Genomic DNA, 23,554 nt, shown 5'->3' with positions numbered 1-23,554 from the left:
GATGTCTTGTAAGACAGGACGTAGGCTATTGCTTCACCAGATGTCTTGTAAGACAGGACGTAGGTTATTTTCTCACCAGATGTCTTGTAAGATAGGACTTAGGCTTTTGCCTTACCAGATGTCTTGTAAGATAGGACTTAGGCTATTGCCTTACCAGATGTCTTGTAAGATAGGACGTAGGCTATTGCCTTACCAGATGTCTTGTAAGACGGGACGTAGGCTATTGCCTCACCAGATGTCTTGTAAGACAGGACGTAGGCTATTGCTTTACCAGATGTCTTGTAAGATAGGACGTAGGCTATTGCCTCACCAGGTGTCTTGTAAGATAGGACTTAGACTATTACCTCACCAGATGTCTTGTAAGATAGGACGTAGGCTATTGCCTTACCAGATGTCTTGTAAGACGGGACGTAGGCTATTGCCTCACCAGATGTCTTGTAAGACAGGACGTAGGCTATTGCTTCACCAGATGTCTTGTAAGATAGGACGTAGGCTATTGCCTCACCAGATGTCTTGTAAGACGGAACGTAGGCTATTGCCTCACCAGATGTCTTGTAAGACAGGACGTAGGTTATTGTCTCACCAGATGTCTTGTAAGACAGGACGTAGGCTATTGCCTTACCAGATGTCTTGTAAGATAGGACTTAGGCTATTACCTCACCAGATGTCTTGTAAGATAGGACTTAAGCTATTGCCTTACCAGATGTCTTGTAAGATAGTACTTAGGCTATTGCCTTACCAGATGTCTTGTAAGATAGGACGTAGGGTATTGCCTCACCAGATGTCTTGTAAGATAGGACTTAGGCTATTGCCTTACCAGATGTCTTGTAAGACGGGACGTAGGCTATTGTCTCACCAGATGTCTTGTAAGACAGGACGTAGGCTATTGCTTCACCAGATGTCTTGTAAGATAGGACGTAGGCTATTGCCTCACCAGATGTCTTGTAAGATAGGACGTAGGCTATTGCCTTACCAGATGTCTTGTAAGATAGGACGTAGGCTATTGCCTCACCAGATGTCTTGTAAGACGGGACGTAGGCTATTGCCTCACCAGATGTCTTGTAAGACAGGAGGTAGACTATTGCTTCACCAGATGTCTTGTAAGACAGGACGTAGGCTATTGCTTCACCAGATGTCTTGTAAGACAGGACGTAGACTATTGCCTCACCAGATGTCTCGTAAGACAGGACGTAGACTATTGCTTCACCAGATGTCTTGTAAGACAGGACGTAGACTATTGCTTCACCAGATGTCTTGTAAGACAGGACGTAGACTATTGCTTCACCAGATGTCTCGTAAGACAGGACGTAGGCTATTGCCTCACCAGATGTCTTGTAAGATAGGACTTAGGCTATTACCTCACCAGATGTCTTGTAAGATAGGACTTAGGCTTTTGCCTTACCAGATGTCTTGTAAGATAGGACTTAGGCTATTGCCTCACCAGATGTCTTGTAAGATAGGACTTAGGCTATTGCCTCACCAGATGTCTTGTAAGATAGGACTTAGGCTATTGCCTCACCAGATGTCTTGTAAGATAGGACTTAGGCTATTACCTCACCTGATGTCTTGTAAGATAGGACTTAGGCTTTTGCCTTACCAGATGTCTTGTAAGATAGGACTTAGGCTATTACCTCATCAGATGTCTTGTAAGATAGGACTTAGGCTATTGCCTTACCAGATGTCTTGTAAGATAGGACTTAGGCTATTGCCTTACCAGGTGTCTTGTAAGATAGGACGTAGGCTATTGCCTCACCAGATGTGTTGTAAGATAGGACGTAGGCTATTGCCTCACCAGATGTCTTGTAAGATAGGACGTAGGCTATTGCCTTACCAGATGTCTTGTAAGACGGGACGTAGGCTATTGCCTCACCAGATGTCTTGTAAGACAGGACGTAGGTTTTTTTCTCACCAGATGTCTTGTAAGATAGGACTTAGGCTATTGCCTTACCAGATGTCTTGTAAGATAGGACTTAGGCTATTGCCTCACCAGATGTCTTGTAAGATAGGACTTAGGCTATTGCCTTACCAGATGTCTTGTAAGATAGGACGTAGGCTATTGCCTCACCAGATGTCTTGTAAGATAGGACTTAGGCTATTGCCTCACCAGATGTCTTGTAAGATAGGACTTAGGCTATTGCCTTACCAAATGTCTTGTAAGATAGGACGTAGGCTATTGCCTCACCAGATGTCTTGTAAGATAGGACTTAGGCTATTGCCTTACCAGATGTCTTGTAAGATAGGACGTAGGCTATTGCCTCACCAGATGTCTTGTAAGACGGGACGTAGGCTATTGCCTCACCAGATGTCTTGTAAGACAGGACGTAGGCTATTGCTTCACCAGATGTCTTGTAAGATAGGACGTAGGCTATTGCCTCACCAGATGTCTTGTAAGACGGGACGTAGGCTATTGCCTCACCAGATGTCTTGTAAGACGGGACGTAGGCTATTGCCTCACCAGATGTCTTGTAAGACGGGACGTAGGCTATTGCCTCACCAGATGTCTTGTAAGACGGGACGTAGGCTATTGCCTCACCAGATGTCTTGTAAGACAGGACGTAGGTTATTGTCTCACCAGATGTCTTGTAAGACAGGACGTAGGCTATTGCCTTACCAGATGTCTTGTAAGATAGGACTTAGGCTATTACCTCACCAGATGTCTTGTAAGATAGGACTTAGGCTATTGCCTTACCAGATGTCTTGTAAGATAGTACTTAGGCTATTGCCTTACCAGATGTCTTGTAAGATAGGACGTAGGCTATTGCCTCACCAGATGTCTTGTAAGATAGGACTTAGGCTATTGCCTTACCAGATGTCTTGTAAGACGGGACGTAGGCTATTGTCTCACCAGATGTCTTGTAAGATAGGACGTAGGCTATTGCCTTACCAGATGTCTTGTAAGACGGGACGTAGGCTATTGCCTCACCAGATGTCTTGTAAGACAGGACGTAGGTTATTGTCTCACCAGATGTCTTGTAAGACAGGACGTAGGCTATTGCCTCACCAGATGTCTTGTAAGATAGGACGTAGGTTTTTGCCTCACCAGATGTCTTGTAATACAGGACGTAGGTTATTGCCTCACCAGATGTCTTTTAAGACAGGAGACTATTGCCTCACCAGATGTCTTGTAAGACAGGAGACTATTGCCTCACCATATGTCTTGTAAGACAGGACGTAGGTTATTGCCTCACCAGATGTCTTGTAAGACAGGAGACTATTGCTTCACCAGATGTCTTGTAAGACAGGACGTAGGCTCTTGCTCTTCCTTAGTGCTGTTTTACGTGTTCCGTGGCTACAAACTATTACATCCTGGCAGATACCTCGTACAGGAAGGCGGGGAGACCAAACGACAGTCCAGAGCGCATACGACACGACCAGACAGCTATGCTATCTTATTTAAAACAAAAAAAAAACGCACAATTCTGACAGAAGACTTAAACTTTAACAATGACAGAATCTCTCATCCAGATCTTTATCTTTTCTTTCTTTCTTTCTTTTCGACGTTTAAAGTCTCTTCTATTAATCGACAGGGCCAGTGGATTAAAAAAATAAACATTCAAATTATTTCTGATGTAATTCCCTTACATCTGTATTAAGAATTTGTTATTGTATTTCTCTTGTATTGGAAATTCACTGTCTTTCTTATACCTTTGTGCTCAATTTCGAATAATTTTAAAAAAATGGGGGGGGGGGGGAATACATCAAAACCAAACATATAATAAAATACTAGACGAGAAAATAGTGTCACATGTTACATAAAAACTAGATGAAAATAAAAGGGGGAAAAAAACGTACGTACTGCTTAACCTCATCCTTGACCTTTTAACTCTCCAGGTAATCCGTGGGTATGAATATTAGAAAGTCTTCCAGTGTATTCAAACATAAAGTGTATCCCTCTGCTAAATCTCCATTGGCGCGTATCTGTGTTACATCACAGAGTCACCAAGTTCGCTACCTATTCACTATCTCGCGGTGAGTTTTATTTTATTCAATGCTAGAGGAGATGTAGACAAATCCACTCTGTATTTACCGCCATCAAGGGCTTCATTCTTACAAGCAAGCTACTGAAGTATGTTGTCTTGTTTTTGAAAGGTCCCTTGAGTTATGCACGCTAGTGTGTCATGTGTAGTCGACACACTAGAGCAAGACATGTATACTAAACACGCGGAAGCAATGCGAGATTATTCTCCCTTTAATTTTTTTTTAACCTCTAACCAAAACGTTTTTCACTAGTATTAATGACCACCATGCCTTCACTTGATAAGACGGTGCGTGCCTGCGTGTCAGTGCTGTGGGGAGCTGGATACTTTACAATAGGTGTGTGTGGCCCGCGTGGAGGTGGGAAGTGGGGGAACTAGGGAGCCTGTGATTGTTTTGTTTCTAAGGCACCCGGTCCTTGCTATCGGTAAAGTTATCTTACTAGAAAAGGGGAGGTAATGCCGTGGGTGCAGGCTTTCTTGAAAAACTCATTCTTATTTGTCAACGCTTGAGTTACCAACTGAAAGAAATGTGCGCGTTTGAAAACCAGAAAATACTGCGCAGTTTTTCAAAAATTATTAAAGAAAGAGAAAAAAGAATGCACCCGCCTTTATCGTAGCTGTAAGCTAGCGTTCGCCTTCCAAAATTTGTATTCATATAATTATTACCTAGTCGAAGTTCATTACCATTTACGTAAGTTGCATTAAACCGAAACACTTTATATAGGAGAGAATTGCGATATCGGCTAAGACCATTCTTCGTTCGTGGTCACATTGGCCAATCGAATGGATCAGGTAATGTTAGGGAACCCGTGCATTAAAATGGTCAGAATGCTCCGGTACGAAAGGCGCGTTCAGTAAGCGTTGTGGGATTTCGAAAGTTTGTTTCCGGAGACAACGGCATTGCATTAAGCCGCCACACCGACGACGGGCCTTCGGGCGCTGAGAATAACGGTCCCTGACAACCTCTCCAAATACACTCCTGGTATGCGCGGCAGTGCGACGAGGGCACAAGCTAGCCAAGAGCATGAGCTCTAGGTAGGCAGCAATGTCTTAACTGGTGAGACCCCCAGGTCAAACATGCAACCCAGTCCTCCCCCCTTTGGGAAATTATCAAAATCATGACTAGTACAAAATTATCATTGAAACGTGAGCCTTGGGCAAGACTCGACGAAGAGGCCCTGGCCATGCAACGTAGCTGTTGGGTCCATGGTCGAAAAGTGTGCTACCTATCGACGAAAGCATTAAGAATCCACTAAGCTTACCGGTAGTGACACACCAAGAACTCGATCAGGGCGTCTGGCGGGCGGTCAGCGTCCCCGGGGGGGGGGGGGCTCCCTGGCCCGACCGACCCAAGAGCACATGCTCAAATACAGACGAGGGAGTTGGGACCCTCCCCCCACCAAATATGACAGCACCACGGGACAAGGAAAAGGGAATTGGTGCAACCCAACAGCTAAAGGTATTACAACTGAACGCGAACAGCTAACTCCGGTGCAAGAGACCAGAGATTGAAAAGCTATGTGCTAAGTACGAGGTCGATGTGGTGATGATTCAGGAAGCTGGCACGTCCAAAAGCTGTGTCCCCTTGCTCTTGGGGTTTACGGCCTTCCGATGCTCCTACGAGAAATGTCTGGTGTTAGTCACATTTGTCAGGAATCCTCCACTTGCTCGTGTAGTGAAATCCACCCCAAAAGGATTTAGGAGGACCGACACGCTAACGATGGAGGTATACAAAAGGGGTTTGAAATTCACATGCGTGAACGTCTATAACCATCAAAGGACGGAACTTCTGCTTGACATAGAAGGCCACACCTACGTCAGAACCCTGGTGGCTGGAGATTCCAATGCCGAGACACAAGCTTGGGGTTGTTCAGCGAACGATCCTTCCGGGCGCAAATCGCTTGAACTGTGCGACGGGTCCAACATGATTCTACTTCAGCAGTGCGATTCCCCAACAACATTCGTACACATGGGTCACGGAGGGGAGTCCAAACCTGATCTGAGTCTTGTGTCCACTAAACAAATGTCAGGTACTCATTGATCCAATCAAATGGAAATTCAGTTTGACTACTGTACAATAACAATATAGTTTCTGTTTTAGTCCTAATGGAAAGGAAACGACCACTTCCTTCAGATCTGATGTAACAGTGGTTTAATGGGTGCAGGTTGTCCTTAAGAATCGTGAGTGTTTTTAAAAGGCATCTGTCATGAAAAAGCTCTTCAAGAGATGGTAGCTGTGTTCGAGTGATATACGATGTTTTTTTTAATTAGTCTATTACGTCTACGTCTTTGTGCCAGTGAAGTGCCATACCAGCAGGTGAGGGCAAAGTTAATTAGACTGCTGATAGTTGCTGTATAGAAAAGTTTAATTATTGTTTTGTCGATGTTAAATTTCCTTAGCTTTCTAAGATAGGAGAGTCGGTGGTGAATTTTGGTGTAAAGGTTTTGACAGGTTCACTCCATTTCAGTTTGTTGTTGGTTGTACCTAGATCGATACCCGGGGCTTGAGCAAAGATTTTTAAAAAATTATTTTAAGTTGTGTAATGGAGATTAGAGGTATGGTCTTTTTTTTAAAAAGTATTTTTAATGTTTTTTTTTTTGTTTCTTTCTCTTTTTTTTTTAAGCCTGCACTCTTCTTTTATCTTTAGACTCATACATTTTGTTTAAGTATTTTATTACTATCGTAAGATAAGATAGAATAAGATAAGATAAATGAAAAGTAATGATTTCCTTGATTATCACAAGGTCCATAGGACTCGCAAAGATCTTCCTCCAGGGAACAGTACCAGGAAAAAGAAGAAGAGACAGACAGAGAAAGCAAAATAGAAGAATGGGCGGGCCTGTCATTGAAAGAAATTTTATCCAAGGCAAAAGACAGAGAGAAATGAAGAAAGAGATCGTGTGTGGTGCCCCCAACAGACTAAGGGATAGGTGAAGCTTACACATTTACTACGTCTATAGCGAACGCAATACGTTACTCATAGTCTGTTTCCTGTGAGACTCTATCACCAAGACGAAACAGTGGTCGCTATTGTTTAACTGATAGTTGTCGTCAAGTCAAGCACACCCCCCCCCCTCCACAGACACACACACTCCTTTCACCGCAAACACAACCAAAACCTCTCCTGTAGACTTTGACCTGGTCTATCAATCTTCACCTCCCTTGTAGTCCGACAACTGTGTCTTAGAGAGGGAGAGAGACAAGCGACAAGGCGAGAGGGTTGACATCGCAATGTTAGCGAGATGTAGATCTAGACTACATGCAAGTCAGAGATTCTAGCACCTTATCTTATCTTATCCTATCTTATTTCTTTTAACGTGTTTCTGTGTGCTTTTAATCCTATTTATATCTGTACATCATGAAAGCTAGTAAGACTTTATGTCTTTTTCTCTAGCAGACAGCCATTCAGTATGTTACATCCTAACGAGTCTTTAATTACCGACATTTGGTCTGAACGTAATCCAATACACGCGCACAAACAGAATTAAAAAAAAAAAAATTCGTTAGTTCTTTAACTAACTTGACCCCCCCCCCGCCTCTCCCCTCCCAGAATTGCAGCACTATTCTCCCACCCCTCCTCACGCGTCCTTGTGAGACGTTCCTCTACGCACTAAGGTTAAGAGTACCGGTATTTAAAACGTTTTGATGGGGGCGCGACAGTCGACAAAAAAAAAGCGAGTTGTTGGGGGGGGGGGGGGGTTCAAGTAAAGAGAGGTTTGAAAGTCTGAAAAAAAAAAGAGTTATATTTTTTCTTAGGCCAGCTAAAAATAGCCTACATTTAGGTCAACTTATTACGCAATCAAATAAAGAGCAAGCACCAGCAGACGATGTAAATTCAATGTCTCCGTCTTTAGCAGTGCTGGATCTGGGCAACTCAACCTTTAGCTGAGGACCTCCACTTCTTTGAGTTATTTTGGGTCATTTTCATCAAATAAACAATAACCTAATGTCGATTACATCAAATAGCTCAGGACTTCATCAAGTCTAAAACCGGCCCGGGTCTTCAACGCATGAAAGTGTTGCCTTAACGTTTTGGAATGGGGGACACACATTTTCCTACACAGCAGTGCCGGATTTACCTATAGGCAACAAAGGGCATAGCAAAGGCGCCTCAATAAATATTTAGCATTAACAAATAATATCTGGACATAGAACAGGCCCCCTATCTCAAATAGTTTAGGGCTTTTTAAATTCTAAATCCGGCACTGCACACACAGCCCAGCATCACTCTAAAAAAAAACAATTCGAATCCAAAGGAAACGAGTCTATGTATTTTTATTATGACCCGTGGACAGAAGGCTCGGATAGCTCTGGACCAGATATGGCTAGCGGGCCATAGTTCGTACTTCACTAGCATCTGCATGTATAGACATACTCGAAATATTTTTATTTTTTTTATTACAAAAAGAAAACAAATCTAACTTGTTTTTTTTTAATAGCAGCAGCGTGGCTCATAGAAGGAGTAAACTTCTTAACTTTCATGCCAGAAGGAACTACCCCAGTAAGATACCGAGGGTGCCAGATGCCCAAGGCAACAAGGCCTGTCGGCGCCCTCTTCCTTCTCCCAATAGACTATGTAATAAATATTTACATAAGAACAGTCACCAGAAAGCATTACATGACTTGCATACAGTCACCAGAAAGCACTACAAGACCTGCATACAGTCACCAGAAAGCACTACAAGACCTGCATACAGTCACCAGAAAGCACTACAAGACCTGCATACAGTCACCAGAAAGCACTACAAGACCTGCATACAGTCATCAGAAAGCACTACAAGACCTGCATACAGTCACCAGAAAGCACTACAAGACCTGCATACAGTCACCAGAAAGCACTACAAAACCTGCATACAGTGCAAATTAAGGTTACCGAGCATAGCGAAAGAAATATACGATATCATACGGGGTTACGGTCCGGCGCAGGGGCTACTGCAATACCCACCTTCCCCTTGGTACGCCTGTGAACTACCTTAAACCACCTCTCCACATTACCTAGCATTACTTAACTCTACGTCCTAACCTAAAAGTCTTAAAATTATAAAATATTTATTTTTTTATTCGGGAAAATAAAATAAAATCAAATAATGTGGATAACAAATGTAAAGTTCAGAAAGACTCACCACCAGGTTCCAATGACGACACGCCATCACAGGAATCGAACTCAAAGCTGTCGCTGAGGGATATGTACTCCATGGGGATAAACTAACCGAAACAAAGTAGCTCAACTACATTGAAGTAAAGATGCAGAGGTCATGTCGAGCACATCCATGTCTTTATCATTCTGTTACACTTGATACACACTATAATGTAACACACTCGCGTGTCTTTATAACTGATCCACTCTGTCACTAAAACCACATGATACGCTTATTGATAATGAACACAATATACAGTCAAAAAACGCATAAAATGCATTAAATTCATGTCAGTGTTATTCCCAAGGGAACACATTGTACACTTTCAACAAGTGCGGTCATTCAGTGTGTAGATATTTAAAACGCGCATGTTCCCGATGTATAGACCTGGGACGATACTTGATGTCATTATAAACATCCTTATACATGTCTGTAGTACGCAGAGGCGTCTCCAATGCCTTACATTAGGTACAAGTAAGAAATGACAATGGTTAATTCAAAAATACAATTACCACCCACCCCCCTTTTTTTTATGAAGAGAAAACATCGTCAAGATTATGGCTAAAACACTTGTAGTAAAAGGATGTGAAAAAGTCTTATAGCATCCAGTAGGAAGAGGCGGAAGACGCGGAAGACTAGCTTTTACTAGCGTCGCCCTTATTGGGTGCCGCCCAACGTGTGGACCTACGTGCTGGACGTCTAAACGTTTTCATTTGATACGGACAATAAAACAAGAAAAGATAAGGAGTTGCCCTTTACGGTAGGGAAAAAAAACGAATAATATAAAGTAGACCAAAAGGGTCATTAGCACACTGCAAAACATAGATCCAGGACATGTCCTTGAGCAGAACAAAAAGTGAACCCCCGCCCCGGGAGAAAGTGCATAGTAACTCTCCCCACCCCCAAAAGAAAACAACAGTTAGACATTGAGATAAGCTAATAGTAAGATGGTGAGACTAGATCATATAGTGATTCCTTGGGAAAAGATAATAGTGAGACACCAAAAAGAGGGAATAGTGAGACACAGAAAAATAATGAGACATTGAGAAGAAAGAATAGTGAGACATTGAGAAGACAGAATAGTGAGACACTGAGAAGAAAGAATAGTGAGACATTGAGAAGAAAGAATAGCGAGACATTGAGAAGAAAGAATGGTGAGACATTGAGAAGAAAGAATAGTGAGACATTGAGAAGGAAAAATAGTGAGACATTGAGAAGAAAGAATAGTGAGACATTGAGAAGAAAGAATAGTGAGGCATTGAGAAGAAAGAATAGTGAGGCATTGAGAAGAAAGAATAGTGAGACATTGAGAAGAAAGAATAGTGAGGCATTGAGAAGAAAGAATAGTGAAACATTGAGAAGGAAGAATAGTGAGACATTGAGAAGAAAGAATAGTGAGACCTGAAATAAGTGAACAGTGGTAAACAGCCTCTGGAGTAGAACTCACAGGGGACGAGCAAAAAAAAAACTGGCCGACGGAAGCCAACATGGAGAAGATCAGTTGACCAAGAAGCAAAAATGGCAGGATGGACATGGACCCTGCTGAGGAGAATAGCCCAGGACAGAGTCTGATTTTGCGGATCTATGCTTCACTGGAAGTCAAAATGATTTAAGTCAAGTAAATCAAGTCAATATTCTTTTAGAACAAAAAAAAAAAAAAGATCGGAATTGCATCTATAAAGTTGATTAGAAATTATCCTAACTTTTGAACCGACAGTGATCACGTGGTCTCAGTCACGAAGTACAAAGTGCTGATCAGCCACTAGAGTACAATCCATACCGTAAGCCGTAGGACGAGCCTCAAGGGAAGGAAGTAATAGACAGTATGTACAGTATTTCAAATAAATAGTAGACACTTTAAAAACAAAAGTATATTTAACAATTACAAGGAAGTGCGCACGTCCGTTAGCTACTCACACATGTGTGTAAGATGTGCTGAACAAGGATGTGATCGCTGGTAACACGTGCATGTCAGCATGTTTGTTTGTTTGTTTCCGTCGTTTTGTTTGTTTGTTTGTCGGTTTGTTTGTTATAGACGTTGGTGTTGCACACAATTCGTTAATGAATATCGCCTTTACATTTTCTTTATGCAAAACAAGTCTCTCTCCATTGCACTTCATGCATTAAGACCCGAGCTTGGGGTCAAGGTGTTCATGATATGAACTGTAAGTGCCCTGGTAGATGCAAAGCTCAACTTTTTTGCTGATACCATTGCGAAAAAAATTATTCTAATCATACAATATATATATATATAACAATATGATGTCTGCGATCCTGCACTAACAGATAAAAAGGTGGCAAAAAGATTCAGATCTGAGGTGAGAGGTTTTAGTAAGTAGTCCCAGTTTAGACACTACCACACATTCTGCCAGGTTCCAATGTTACTCGTTTATTTTTTTAACCGACTTCAACAATACTTAGGCTAGGTCCCTCCGCGCAGTTAGGCTGGCGTATAGGCGAGACCAATACTTATAGAAGGCCTGAACACTGACCTATGACGTATCAGTCTGTGGGGTAGTATAGACCGACACCTCCTTGTCACGTTACAGTTCGTGACGTCAGACCTCTGACGAGGCAACGAGCTATTGGTCTAAGCTGCCCACGCGTTGTGACGTTGCAGGTCGGTGTTCGGGCCTTCTGAAACGATTGGCCTCGGTCTAGGGCGGCCGGCTCTGTTCTCAGAGATCGTTCATAGGCGACTTCCACAGCCTCTTTCTAATTAGTGCCAACGGATTGAGGGTTATCTAAGAAGGTGATGCGCGATGTTAGAACAGTTAGACTTGGACTTGTATGTGCTTTCCTCTATTCGGTTTCCATGTTATGCCTGACCTCGGTAAGCGTGTCTTAGGACATGTCCCGCGAACCTCTTTAGTAATCACTTCACTTGCGGGCCGTGCGGGAAAAAAGGGATGTCAACAATAATGGCCATAAAAAATAATATTCTGTTGACCTATTAATCATGTTTTTCATCCATGTTGTCAGAGTATTTTTCTTTGTTGATTCAAGGCAATGTTCACAAATCTAAGCAGAAAATTATACTTTCAAGAGGCCTACATCCATTTCTCGGGAAATAGCTAGTGACTTTGAAGAGCTGCTAATAGCTTGTGATGGGTTTTTGTTTCGTATCTTAAGGAACGGAAAGTGGATCTTTGAAATCAAAATATAGAGCAAAGAGCAGATTACTGTGATTCACTTAGATATGAATATGACATATGGTGTCGTACCTATCAATACTGCAAAATTAATTAATAAACCCTAATTGATTAACTTTTTGTTTGTTTGTTTTTTTTGTTTAATGATTCATGTGTTTTCATTGACAAAGATCAATTATACACAATTACAACTTAATTCGAAAATGGGAAAAAAAAGTGTACAATTTACCCAGACAGACGGAGTGAGTAAATATAAGCTTTGTAAGTCATCTAGAAGGTGCGGTGGCTGAGTGGTAATGCGCTTGGCTTCTGAACCAGTTGTCCTGGGTTCGAATCCTAGTGAAGACTGACATTTTTTTTTAATTTCGGGATCTATGGGCGCCTCTGAGTCTACCCAGCTTTAATGGGTATCTGACATTGGTTGGAGGAAATTAGGGCGGTTGGTCGTTATGCTGACCACATGACACCCTCGTTAACCGTGGGCCACAGAAATAGATCATCTGCCCTATAGATTGCACGGTTTTGAGGGGAAACTTTAAGAAGGTCATCTGCAACTAGCCTAAATTGCAAATGAACTCGGTAGAAAGAATGAGGTAGCTAAATAATCTAAGGTAGGCTGTAATGGAACTTTTCGCCAATTTCTTTTATAGAAATACAAAATAACGGTAAACTATTTGATGGGCCGTGCACACGACAGATGTAACGTCGGTCTCACTGTTTTACAGTTTCTATATACGTTTTAAAAGAGGTGTGTGAAATGCTGTCCACGTATTGCAGGAATGAAAGACAGGCCGCCTATCATCGTGAGAACACGAGGGTGGACTTGAAGAGAAACCCGCTAACAGACAGGCACATAATTGTTTTAATTGTCCATTGTCTTCTTTTTTTTTTTGAAAACACCGCCCCAACCGCCAGCACAACCCCCTTTAATCATGTTTATCTCAGGTCTTTCGACCCGCTGTCAGAAATAGAGGTCACGTGAGTGATATCTATTTCTCGTTGAAGTCTGGAGGGTAGATAGTGAGACTTTACAATGTGGAGAGCTCTTTAGTTGACTGATTTCCGTTACTTTCTGATGAGATGCAAATAATTTCTCTAAATATTTGTTATGAAACTTGTATTCTGTATCGGTTGTCGTTCTTATGTCTACATGTGCTTGTAACTCGTCCGTAAGAATGTGTTCACGAAATGTGTGTTGTGTAGTCATTCAGTGTATTAAAGCCATTCTAAGCGGACATGGTTTTTGACTCTGTTATGATCATAACAATATTAATCTCCATCTTTTTTCTTTACTTAACCATCACTTGCAACTCAAAATATACACAAATCATCCTAAAACAAGGTGTCAATACCTTACAATTCCTTACATCCCATCTGGGTTTTTCCCCCCATAACAACTTGATGGTAAGGGGGTGTGAAACTGAGAAAAGGCTCTCAATATTTTAAAGATATGTTTAATGAAAATAAAGTATATTTTTGTAAATATAACCTCCCGGTATTTAGACTTTTGTTTTCTCCGATTCTTTTCCTATGTTTATGGGTTGAAATATATAAAAGTCCTGGGTTCTAAAATAATTAGAACCTGCATCTTTTTTTTTTCTCATGAAATGTGTTAAATCAAGGTGAGGTATTATTTCCACCACATTGAAAGTCTAGCGCATATGCAGTTATCATAGTTAATTTAGAGAAAATAAAACAAAATATATATCCCCACTCCCCTCCGATATCCATACTCCCATCCTATATCCCCACTCCCCTCCGATATCCATACTCCCATCCTATATCCCCACTCCCCTCCGATATCCATACTCCCATCCTATATCCCCACTCCCCTCCGATATCTATACTCCCATCCTATATGCCTACCCCCTCATATCCCTATTCTATTCCTATATTCCCACTCCCCTCCGATATCCATACTCCCATCCTATATCCCCACTCCCCTCCGATATAAATACTCCCATCCTATATCCCCACTTCCCTCCGATATCTATACTCCCACCCTATATGCCTACCCCCTCATATCCCTATTCACTTCCTATATCCCCACTCCCCTCCAATATCCCTACTCCCATCCTATATCCCTAACACCCTCCTACCACGCATCAACATAATAATAAATAAAATTGACTTCCAGTCAATGGACCTCATTCACCAATCGTAAACAAACAACATTGAGCCACGTGTTTCCCTATCTCTTCTATACAAATTATGATCTAATTTTAATCAATAATGGTTAACATGTGACCGTTTTTTTCTCTTCAATGTTTATCAATATTATCACGTGACCGTTCGTTTTTGGTGAATGAGGTCCACTGCACGACATGTCACGTGATTGTATACTTTCCAAACTGATACTTTGTTTCGTACCTTATGGGACATTAAAAAAAGTTATTTATTTATACGCTTCTTTTGGTGTTGTTTGTTTTTCCAGGGACGTAGTGGCTGTGTGATTAAGAGCGTGGCCTGCGAACCTAAGGGTCTAGGGTTCAAAAATTGTTGAGGACTGGGATTTTGAACTAATGGATACGCGATACTGACGTTACATGGAGAGGGGGGGGGGGGAGTACTTGATCCAAGAATCAGAAGTGAAAGAAAAAAAAACGTGCTCAAATTGTGTACCAGACAAGAGAGAGTTAATCCAGGCTTCTTAAAACAAAATATGATCAAATTATGTTCAGGCAAACTATATTTATAATATTAGGTTCAACAAAAATGAATAAATAATCAACAATTAAAATAAAATTGTAAGATGCATACCTTAGTCAAGAGAAAAAAAAAACGATAAAATGTATAACTTTGAACTTCAACTAAATCACTCCATGTTGACTGTTTGAAATCGATTTTAAATTACAAACTCCTTTTCTGCATACTACTCCTCAGTTTAAAACGCTGACACCAATGATTGGACACAGTAAAAACTTTGTTTGATCCTCCAACCGACACTGACCACGAGTGCATCGGTCACTTCCACATGTCATGTTGCTATGATAGATCTATATGGATTTTCGTGATTGAGAAACCAAGGCACACAACTCCAGAAATGAAATCAAACAGTGCGTAAACACGAAGAGTTTCTCGCCCCTTACCACACACAGTCTCCCCTCCTGGTCCCATCCCTTCAAGCTGTAGAACCAAGGGAAAGAAAAATTCTGTGACGCAACAGACACGGATGATTAATTGAATAAAGCACGGCGCTGACCGCTGAGTCTACCCTCCCCCCCCCCCTTTTAACAACACTGCCGCCGTGGACTGATAAACCACTGACTAGTCAAGTCCAGATGCCCAAAATCGTAACAGAGAGTAGTCAAGCTGTGAGTGGATAAGTATGTAGAAAACAAGGGTTTTAAAGCTTGTTTAAAGATTTATCTAGTCACGCGACTGGAGGGGGTTTAAGAGGTAAGGCAAAGCGAAGAGTTCAAGCTTAGCTTTTAGCTCCAAGATTGCCATTGGGCAAGGCCCCAGCAGTACACCGAACGAAAGCCTGGTCTGCCAGTGGTCAAGAGTTTATCAGTGACACACCAAAGTATAATCATTCATAGTAACACGCTAAGTATACACACTCACTCGTAGCACCACTCACACATAGCACCATTCACACATAGCACCACTCGCACGTAGCCCCACTCACACGTAGCACCACTCACACGTAGCACCACTCACACATAGCAACACTCACACATAGCACAATCACACGTAGCACCACTCACACATAGTACCACTCACACGTAGTTGCTGTGGTCAGTTGTTGGATTGTTGCACCTGATTGCTACTACTAATGTAACTAGAACACACCAACCAATGTAAGCGTATTGTATTTAAAAATGTAGAACTAGACATAACTTCAACAACCTTATAATCATTTGTATTAACATTATAGACAAAGTTAACTCCAGCAGGCACGATATAAATCAATATATATAATCTATATATATAAAATAATATGAAATGATGTTTTAAATAAAATCAAACTCACTACAAAAATCACGTCTCTTTACTCTTTGAAATCTCTTGAGTCGTCTGCCGTTCTTACCATACATTATGACAGACCAGGTCGTGATTTCATCATTTTCCAAGATGAAAATCTAATGCTCCCCTTTTCATCGTCTTGGAAACACACGCACACACACTCCATAACAATAGTATCGGGAGAACGGAATACTTACACACCGGAAGTCAGAACAGTACACTATTTTCTAATTCCTTATTTACAATATGGTTTTAAATAATTAATTAAATTAATAAATTAATTAAATAAATGATTAATTTTTATTATTTTGTGTGTTAGTTTTAGACCTTTGTTTATATACCAGGCAGTTAAAGTGAACATATAAATAGATGTGTTAAGGCGGCACCTTCGATATGGTCACGGAGGTCACGGTTTAGGTGATAGGAAGGGGCGACGTAAGAAAGTTGTGAAGATAATAAAGTACATGTGGATTTTAAAGTAATTGTGAATATCACATGTAAACCTGTAAAGTCATCGTGGAAATGACATGTAAACCTGTAAAGTCATCGTGGAAATGACATGTAAACCTGTAAAGTAATTGTGGAAATGACATGTAAACCTGTAAAGTCATTGTGGAAATGACATGTAAACCTGTAAAGTAATTGTGGCAATGACATGTAAACCTATAAAGTAATTGTGGAAATGACATGTAAACCTATAAAGTAATTGTGGAAATGACATGTAAACCTATAAAGTAATTGTGGAAATGACATGTAAGCCAGTAATGTAGGTGTGGGATTGACATCAAGACTATATAGACATACAGAGAATAACAGACAAGGAGACGGACAGACAAAAAAAACAACAAACAGACAGAACAAGAGATAAACTGAGAGAGAGAGAGAGAGAGAGAGATGATAGTCAAATGACCTTCAGCGTGTTGATGTTGGCCAATAGTAAGTTGTTTAAAAAAAATGCTGGTGTGGGTTGGGTAAGGTCGGGGTTGGGATCAGGCCAAGCGAGACATGACTCATAGATCGATACAGTCTCAACCTGCGGATGTGTGTGGTATATTCATAGATGTATGTACAGTGTGCATTATTTGGCAGAGAAAGAGAGAGAGAGTGAGAGGGAGAGAGAGAAAGAAGGAAAGAGAGAGAGAGTGAGAGAGATGACAAAAAAAAATGGAACAGTCAAGATTTGGAAAGTAAAAGAAATTGAGTAAAAAAAATAGAAGGGAGGGGGGCAGATATATTGACAAAGAAGATAGAGCTGAAGAGAGTGAGAGAAAATGAGAGAGAGAGAGAGAGAGATTGTCTGCGTGCAGTAAAGTTCTGAATGAATGAACGCTGCATAAAAAGTGACTGTATGGAATGTGACATATTGCTTGATTAGCACATAACGATTAAAACGCATCGTACAGTGTAATACAGCCATAGTCCTCCCTGAATATTCATACAAATAAAGAAGCCACGAACAGTCCTCGATACATTAGACCACAGTCTAATCTTCACATTGATCTTGTGTTCAAATCTTGCCCTGAGTCATCCATTATTGTTCTGCTGGCGATTCGGGCTATACATTTGAGCCACTTCAGCTCACCAACCTATAGCCAAATATTCTGTAAGCGTATATCGGAAAGGAACTAACAAAACACACACAACAAAACACACACACACACCAACAGCTTAAGTTGAAACTATTAAAAGCCTTAACATCGACACAATTGAGCCAGCCCTCTGCAAGTAACAGGCTGCAATAGATGAAATGCCAAACAGAAATCTAAAATTATAATACACTTCTTAGACATAATATATTGCATCACTGATGTTGACACACCGTTAATATTGCTGATTATCTTAAACACACATGCACATTTACCTGAGAACTATATTGACTTACTTCATAGGCTTACAACTAGGGGATAAGAATTAAGATTACTTACTACGGTCGCTTGATTCTGTGGCCCAGTTGTGCCTAGGCTACAAAAGCCTGATGACCATATTCATTTTCAAAATTTTGACACCCCCCCCCACCACCAAAAAAACAGACAAACAAATGACGAGTAAAAACGAACAAGAGGCGCGGTGATTGAGTGGTGAACTTCTTGGCTTCCGAACCGAGGGGTCCCGGGTTCGTATCCTGATAAAGACTGGGATTTTTATGTTCGGGATCTTTAGAGAGCCTCTGAGTCCACCCAGATTTAATGGGCATCTGACATTAGTTGGGGGAAAAGTAAAGGCGGTTGGCCGTTGTGCTGGCCACATGACACCCTTGTTAACCGTGGGCCACAGAAAGAAATTATCTTTACATCATCTCCCCCATAGGTCGCAAGGTCTGAAAGGAGACCTTTATTTATTTTTTTACTTACAATCGAACTAACCGTCAGCGGCTTCATCCTGTACCGTGAGTACAAGTCTCGAAGGACAGGATAACATTTGCACGACGGACAGAATATAACCCCGGGGCCGTGGTTTGGACAACAATGCTTTGGGCGAAGGTTAAGGAGGGTGTCATGAAGTCAGCACAACTCTGTTATTTTCTCCACCCTTATACACCTATTGACTTTCATAAAGATCTCATCTCTAGACTCAGACATGTTTACCTCACCGACTACAGCGCCTCTCAGGTGACAGAGGTAGAATAGTATCCGAGGCACGAGGCAATCTGATTCCAGGCGTGCTCGGACATACACATGACCTAGTGGTCAGTCAGTAGGGTAGTGCCAGATTTATCACGTCCCTAAATCTGCCGTCCGCTCCCCCACCCCCAACAAACAATATGACTTGACGTATCTCGACAGCGAGATAAGAAGACTGACTGACACGAGCCGGAAACGCCGACTTTCTGTTTGACAGCACAAGAAAAAAATAAAGAGTATATTGTGACGTTGTCTTAGCTTGAAAAAACTATAAGGTTTTAGAGTCCTCACAAAACAAAACAAGGAGAAAAGAAACGCAAACAAGCAGAGTTAACATCACAGTAACATCACTGCTAAGGCTGCTAGAATATGAAAAAGCCTTGTATTTGTATAAGAAACATAGGGCCTACTTTTTAGTTGTACTATAAATCATGGGCGTAGCCAGGGAGAGTTGGGGTTCAACCCCCCGCCCCACCACAGAAATGAAATCTCCCCTCCCCGCAGGGGGGTGGGGGGTGGGATCGGAAATTAGTGGCTGATTTTTTCCTTTGATTCTGTTTATTTTAGGTGAGATTTTAATACTAAACCATCACAAGAGGGGTTTAGTGTTTAAAAAAAACCCTTCAGCGGGGTTTGAAGCTAAAAATCCCTCTTCAATATAAAGAAAACAAATTGCTATGAACGTAGCCAAAGGGAGTTTTGACTTTAAACCCCCCTCCAGCGGGGTTTGAAGCTAAAAAATACCTGTTCAATATAAAAAAAAAAGCAAATTACACACTCAAAATTATATGAGCGTAGCCAAAGAGCGTTTTGAGTTTAACCCCCCCCCCTCTCAGCGAGGTTTGAAACTAAAAAATACCTCTTTAATATAAATCAATCAAATTACACTCAAAATTCTATGAGCGTAACCAAGCCAAGGAGGGTTTTGAGTTTAAACCCCCCTCCTCCAGAGGGCTTTTTTTTTTAAGTTTAAAACCCCTCCAGATGGTTTTGCGTTTTAAATCCCCCTACATAGAGTTTTGAGGTTGAAAACCTCTCTCTTCAATATTATTCTAAAGCAAACAAAATTCACCAAATTCTATGAGCGTAGCTAAGGGGGTTTTGAATTTGTTAAAAATAAAACTCCAGAGATTTTTTAGTTTTAAACCCCCCAACAGATGATTTTGACGATAAAACTTCCCTTTTCGATATAAAATTTAAAGCAAACTTCAGTCACCTAATTCCAAGAGCGTAGCCAAGAGAGGTTACACATTTCTACCAGTGGCTCAAAGTCCAGTGAATATTCATCTGCCGAAATTGAACAAGACTAAATGTGACTCAACAAAGATGACTAAAACGGATTTTAGGAGTCAGTTATAGAGATCGGGTCTCAATCAAGGAAATCCTATGCCGAACTGGGAGTTGACAGCTTAATAAGGTTGTGATACAACGTCGCATGAGGTTTGCGGGACATGTTCTCCGACAAAATGAATTACGCATAATAAGAGTTGAGATGACATAGAGGCCATTACGAGGAAAGCGTAAACAGGGAAATCCTAGCACAACTTGGCGCCACACTTTCATTGAGGAACTCAGAGTAGTGGGGAAGAGGCTTCAGACATTGCCAGTGAGAGATTTTTATGGAGGCAGCTTGCGGCGCAAATGCGCCGAACTGCGCCTGAGGATCTAAGTAAGTAAAGCAGATTAGGTCTTTGATATAAAACTTTTTAATAGCAGGATAATGCACTATTGATACCTCAGAATATGCATTTTAATGGCTTGCAATACCGGAAATGGTGTTTGGAGGCGAGGCTCAGCCCCGAACCCCGCTGGGGGAGCTCACAGGCAAGGGCGGGGAGTCTAAAATTGTTCCACTGACTCCAGGAAGAATATATTCTATTGTAGGGTACAATAAACGTCTTCCGAAAGAATGAAGGGTCAGAATGTAATAAAGATTAATTATGTACAAGCACAAGCACATGCACACACACACCCGAAAATAATTCCTGGCTACGCCCATGCTATGAATTATGATTTGATAAAGTAAGTCTCTGTGTTATGATCATAGCAAACAGCAATGTTCACAGTTAAATGAATTATTCGTGTAAATCAAAGACTTTTAATAATATATATCTTATCTTAAATAATATAGACGTTACTTCAAAAAAGAAGATGATTACGTCCTAAGCGTCATGCATTCAGTCATGCATATTAACCAATGACTTAAATTCTGCCAAGTCACTGGTTTTATATGAATGACGTAGTGAAAGTTATCGGTCAGGGTCATGTTGCAGCATTAGATGACAGCAACTCATACTTTAGTCAGATGGTCTGTTGTTGATGTTTGAACACAAAGAAAGCGAGTTTAATGTATGCATAAACTAATGATAACCGAAGTTCAGACTTTCCAATAAAATCGCTAACAATCTTTGTTGTTGATTTTTTTTTCAAAACCTCTCTGTATGATTCTCCACATCACTTTTGTAACACGTCCGTCCCCTCCCCCACCCCTCATCATGATCCTCACCCTCCACCCCGACCCACCTTCCTTAATGTGTTCGGCTAAACAAAGATCTTATTAACATGTCTGGGGAGAGTAACACAGTACACGCTCATGTTTACAGCGCTCCCCCCCCCCACTCCTTTCACCAAACTCCTCCCAGCTGTGAGCAGACTCAAACATAATACAACCCCCCCCCCCTCTAACCAGCCTCCATCTCTGCTCACACTAATCAACCCGTTCTGTTTTGACTGGCACGACGCGAACTCATCCTCATTACAGCGCAGTGCTCACCCAATCTCTTCTTCCACCAACCCCGTCCTGGCCATCGCTGCTTTCCACGCTCCCATTTCTTCCGCCCCCCCCCCTTTTTTTTTCTTGCAAGATGCGGGGGGGGGGGGGGGTTGAAAGGAGGGGGAGGAAGGGAGTAAACTTTGAATGCCTTGCTCGATGGTTAATTATAGAACCAGCAGACGATCAGTTTGACTAAGTGTCTGGTTGGCGGTGACGTGAAGAGCGCTGCACGAATCGACTTGTTTCAATAAAAGTAAATCTTTTGTTGTTTCTGCATCTAATAATATATATTTTTATAAACAAATTCTCAGGGTTCAATTTTTATTGTATGTTTTTCTCCCTCTCTGTAGATCTCTCACACTACGGCCGGTCTTACTGCAAACAGCCGTCTAGGACCTCCCATTGGCAGGGACATCGTTAAGGACTCATAACAAATCTTTAGAGAAGAGATAGCCAAAGTTGTGCCCCAATTAATAAAATTAATTGCGTTATTTTATTAGTTCGCTGTTTATTTTGTAGTTATCTTTTCTATTAGGGCCACTTCGCCTGGGCCTCCAATTATGTTACGCCGCCTTGCTGACTCTATCTCTGCCTTTCTTTCTCTCTCTCTCTCTCTCTCGTTTTCTCTGTATTTTATCTGTCTTTCTCACTCTTATCATCATGATTCTCACAGAAATAATTAAAGGAATTATGAATCTAGGCATATCTTATTCTTATTCGTACAAATGCTCCTTCTTCGCTAGTGCCATTAGAGAATGGAATAGGTTGCCTGAATCAGCCAGGAAAACCAACAACTTAGCAGAGTTTAAGTCATTGATTAACATGCATAACTAGATTGACGTCATTAAATAATTATCCTTTTTTTTCGTGAAGTAACGTCTGTAATGCATAAGATTAGAAAAAAATGTGGCTTGAATCACTGCAAAATTAAATTTTAAGATGAATCAAAAGTTTTTGTAAATTTTTCTAGAATATATTTGTAGACATAAATATCTTGACCTGTACTTTTATATCGCTCACTATCTCTTTCAACTCTCTAATTTCCTCCTACTCTTTCTTTCTCCTCTCTTCTCATTTCTGTTCTCTCCTACTCCTTCTTTTTCTCTCTTTTCTCGTTTTCATCTATCACTTTGTAAAGTTTCCCCTTTCAGACCTTGCGATCTATTGGGCAGATGATGTTAAGGTCATTTGTTTTTTGGCCAACGGTTAACGAGCAGGGTGTCATGTGACCAGCACAACGAGCAATCGCCTTTACTTTTCCATAACTAAAGTCAGGTACTCATTAGAGCAGGGTGAACTCAGAGGTGCCCCCAAAAATCCCGAATTTCAAAATCACTTTGTCCTTTTTTCTTTATTCCTCTTTCTCCCTATCTCTCTCTCTCTCTCTCTTTTTCCTCCCCCCCCCCTCCCACTGTCTTAAGACATCACGTGACCTGAATGAAAATGTAGCTATCAATCACGACATTGCAGTCATTCCACGCTCTTGTTATGTTTTATATCGTGAGACAGTGAGTGGGAGGAGAGAATGTAAATTGCCACCAAACGTTTGTAGGTTGAACCGCACTACCCTATAGACGGACTGTCAAGCACTAAAGAGAAACACACACAAATATACTCTTATATAGAACAAACACAAAGTCAAACAGAAGAGAGAGAGAGAGAAGGGGGGGGGGAGAAAAGAAGAGAAGAAAGAACAAAAAAGAGCGGGAGATGGGAGAAAGAATGAGAGATGGTGAGAAAAACAAATAAAGAGAAAGGAAAAAGAGGTAGAGGCAAAGGAGGGAAAAGAGTAAGAGAGAGGAGGGGAGGATAGGAATGAGAGAGTGAGAGAGAGAAGAAAGAGAAAGAAGGAAAGAGAGAGAGAGTAGGAGGAAAACAGAGAGAGAGAGAGTGAGAGATATAAAACTACATGTCAAGATATCC

General features: G+C 41.2%; 1 protein-coding gene across 9 annotated transcripts in view; it reads right to left on the bottom strand.

The window, feature by feature from the left end:
* Positions 1 to 23,554, bottom strand: part of LOC106061977 (neuron navigator 3-like) — a 474,243-nt gene that overhangs the window by 173,085 nt on the left and 277,604 nt on the right. Inside the window, exon 1 of one of the 9 annotated variants that reach the window (XM_056032705.1) lies at positions 9,102 to 9,626. The exons of 7 other annotated variants lie outside the window; for them this stretch is intronic. In XM_056032705.1, the coding sequence (XP_055888680.1) occupies positions 9,102 to 9,174 (73 nt within the window). In that variant the 5' untranslated portion in view covers positions 9,175 to 9,626. Of the gene's footprint in view, positions 1 to 3,796; positions 4,381 to 9,101; positions 9,627 to 23,554 lie in introns of those variants that run through there. One more of the 9 variants, XM_056032707.1, reaches the window with a different exon arrangement.

This window comes from Biomphalaria glabrata, chromosome 6 (genome assembly GCF_947242115.1).
Source record: "Biomphalaria glabrata chromosome 6, xgBioGlab47.1, whole genome shotgun sequence".
NCBI lineage: Eukaryota > Metazoa > Mollusca > Gastropoda > Planorbidae > Biomphalaria > Biomphalaria glabrata.
This window is presented reverse-complemented; position numbering and strand designations above follow the sequence as displayed.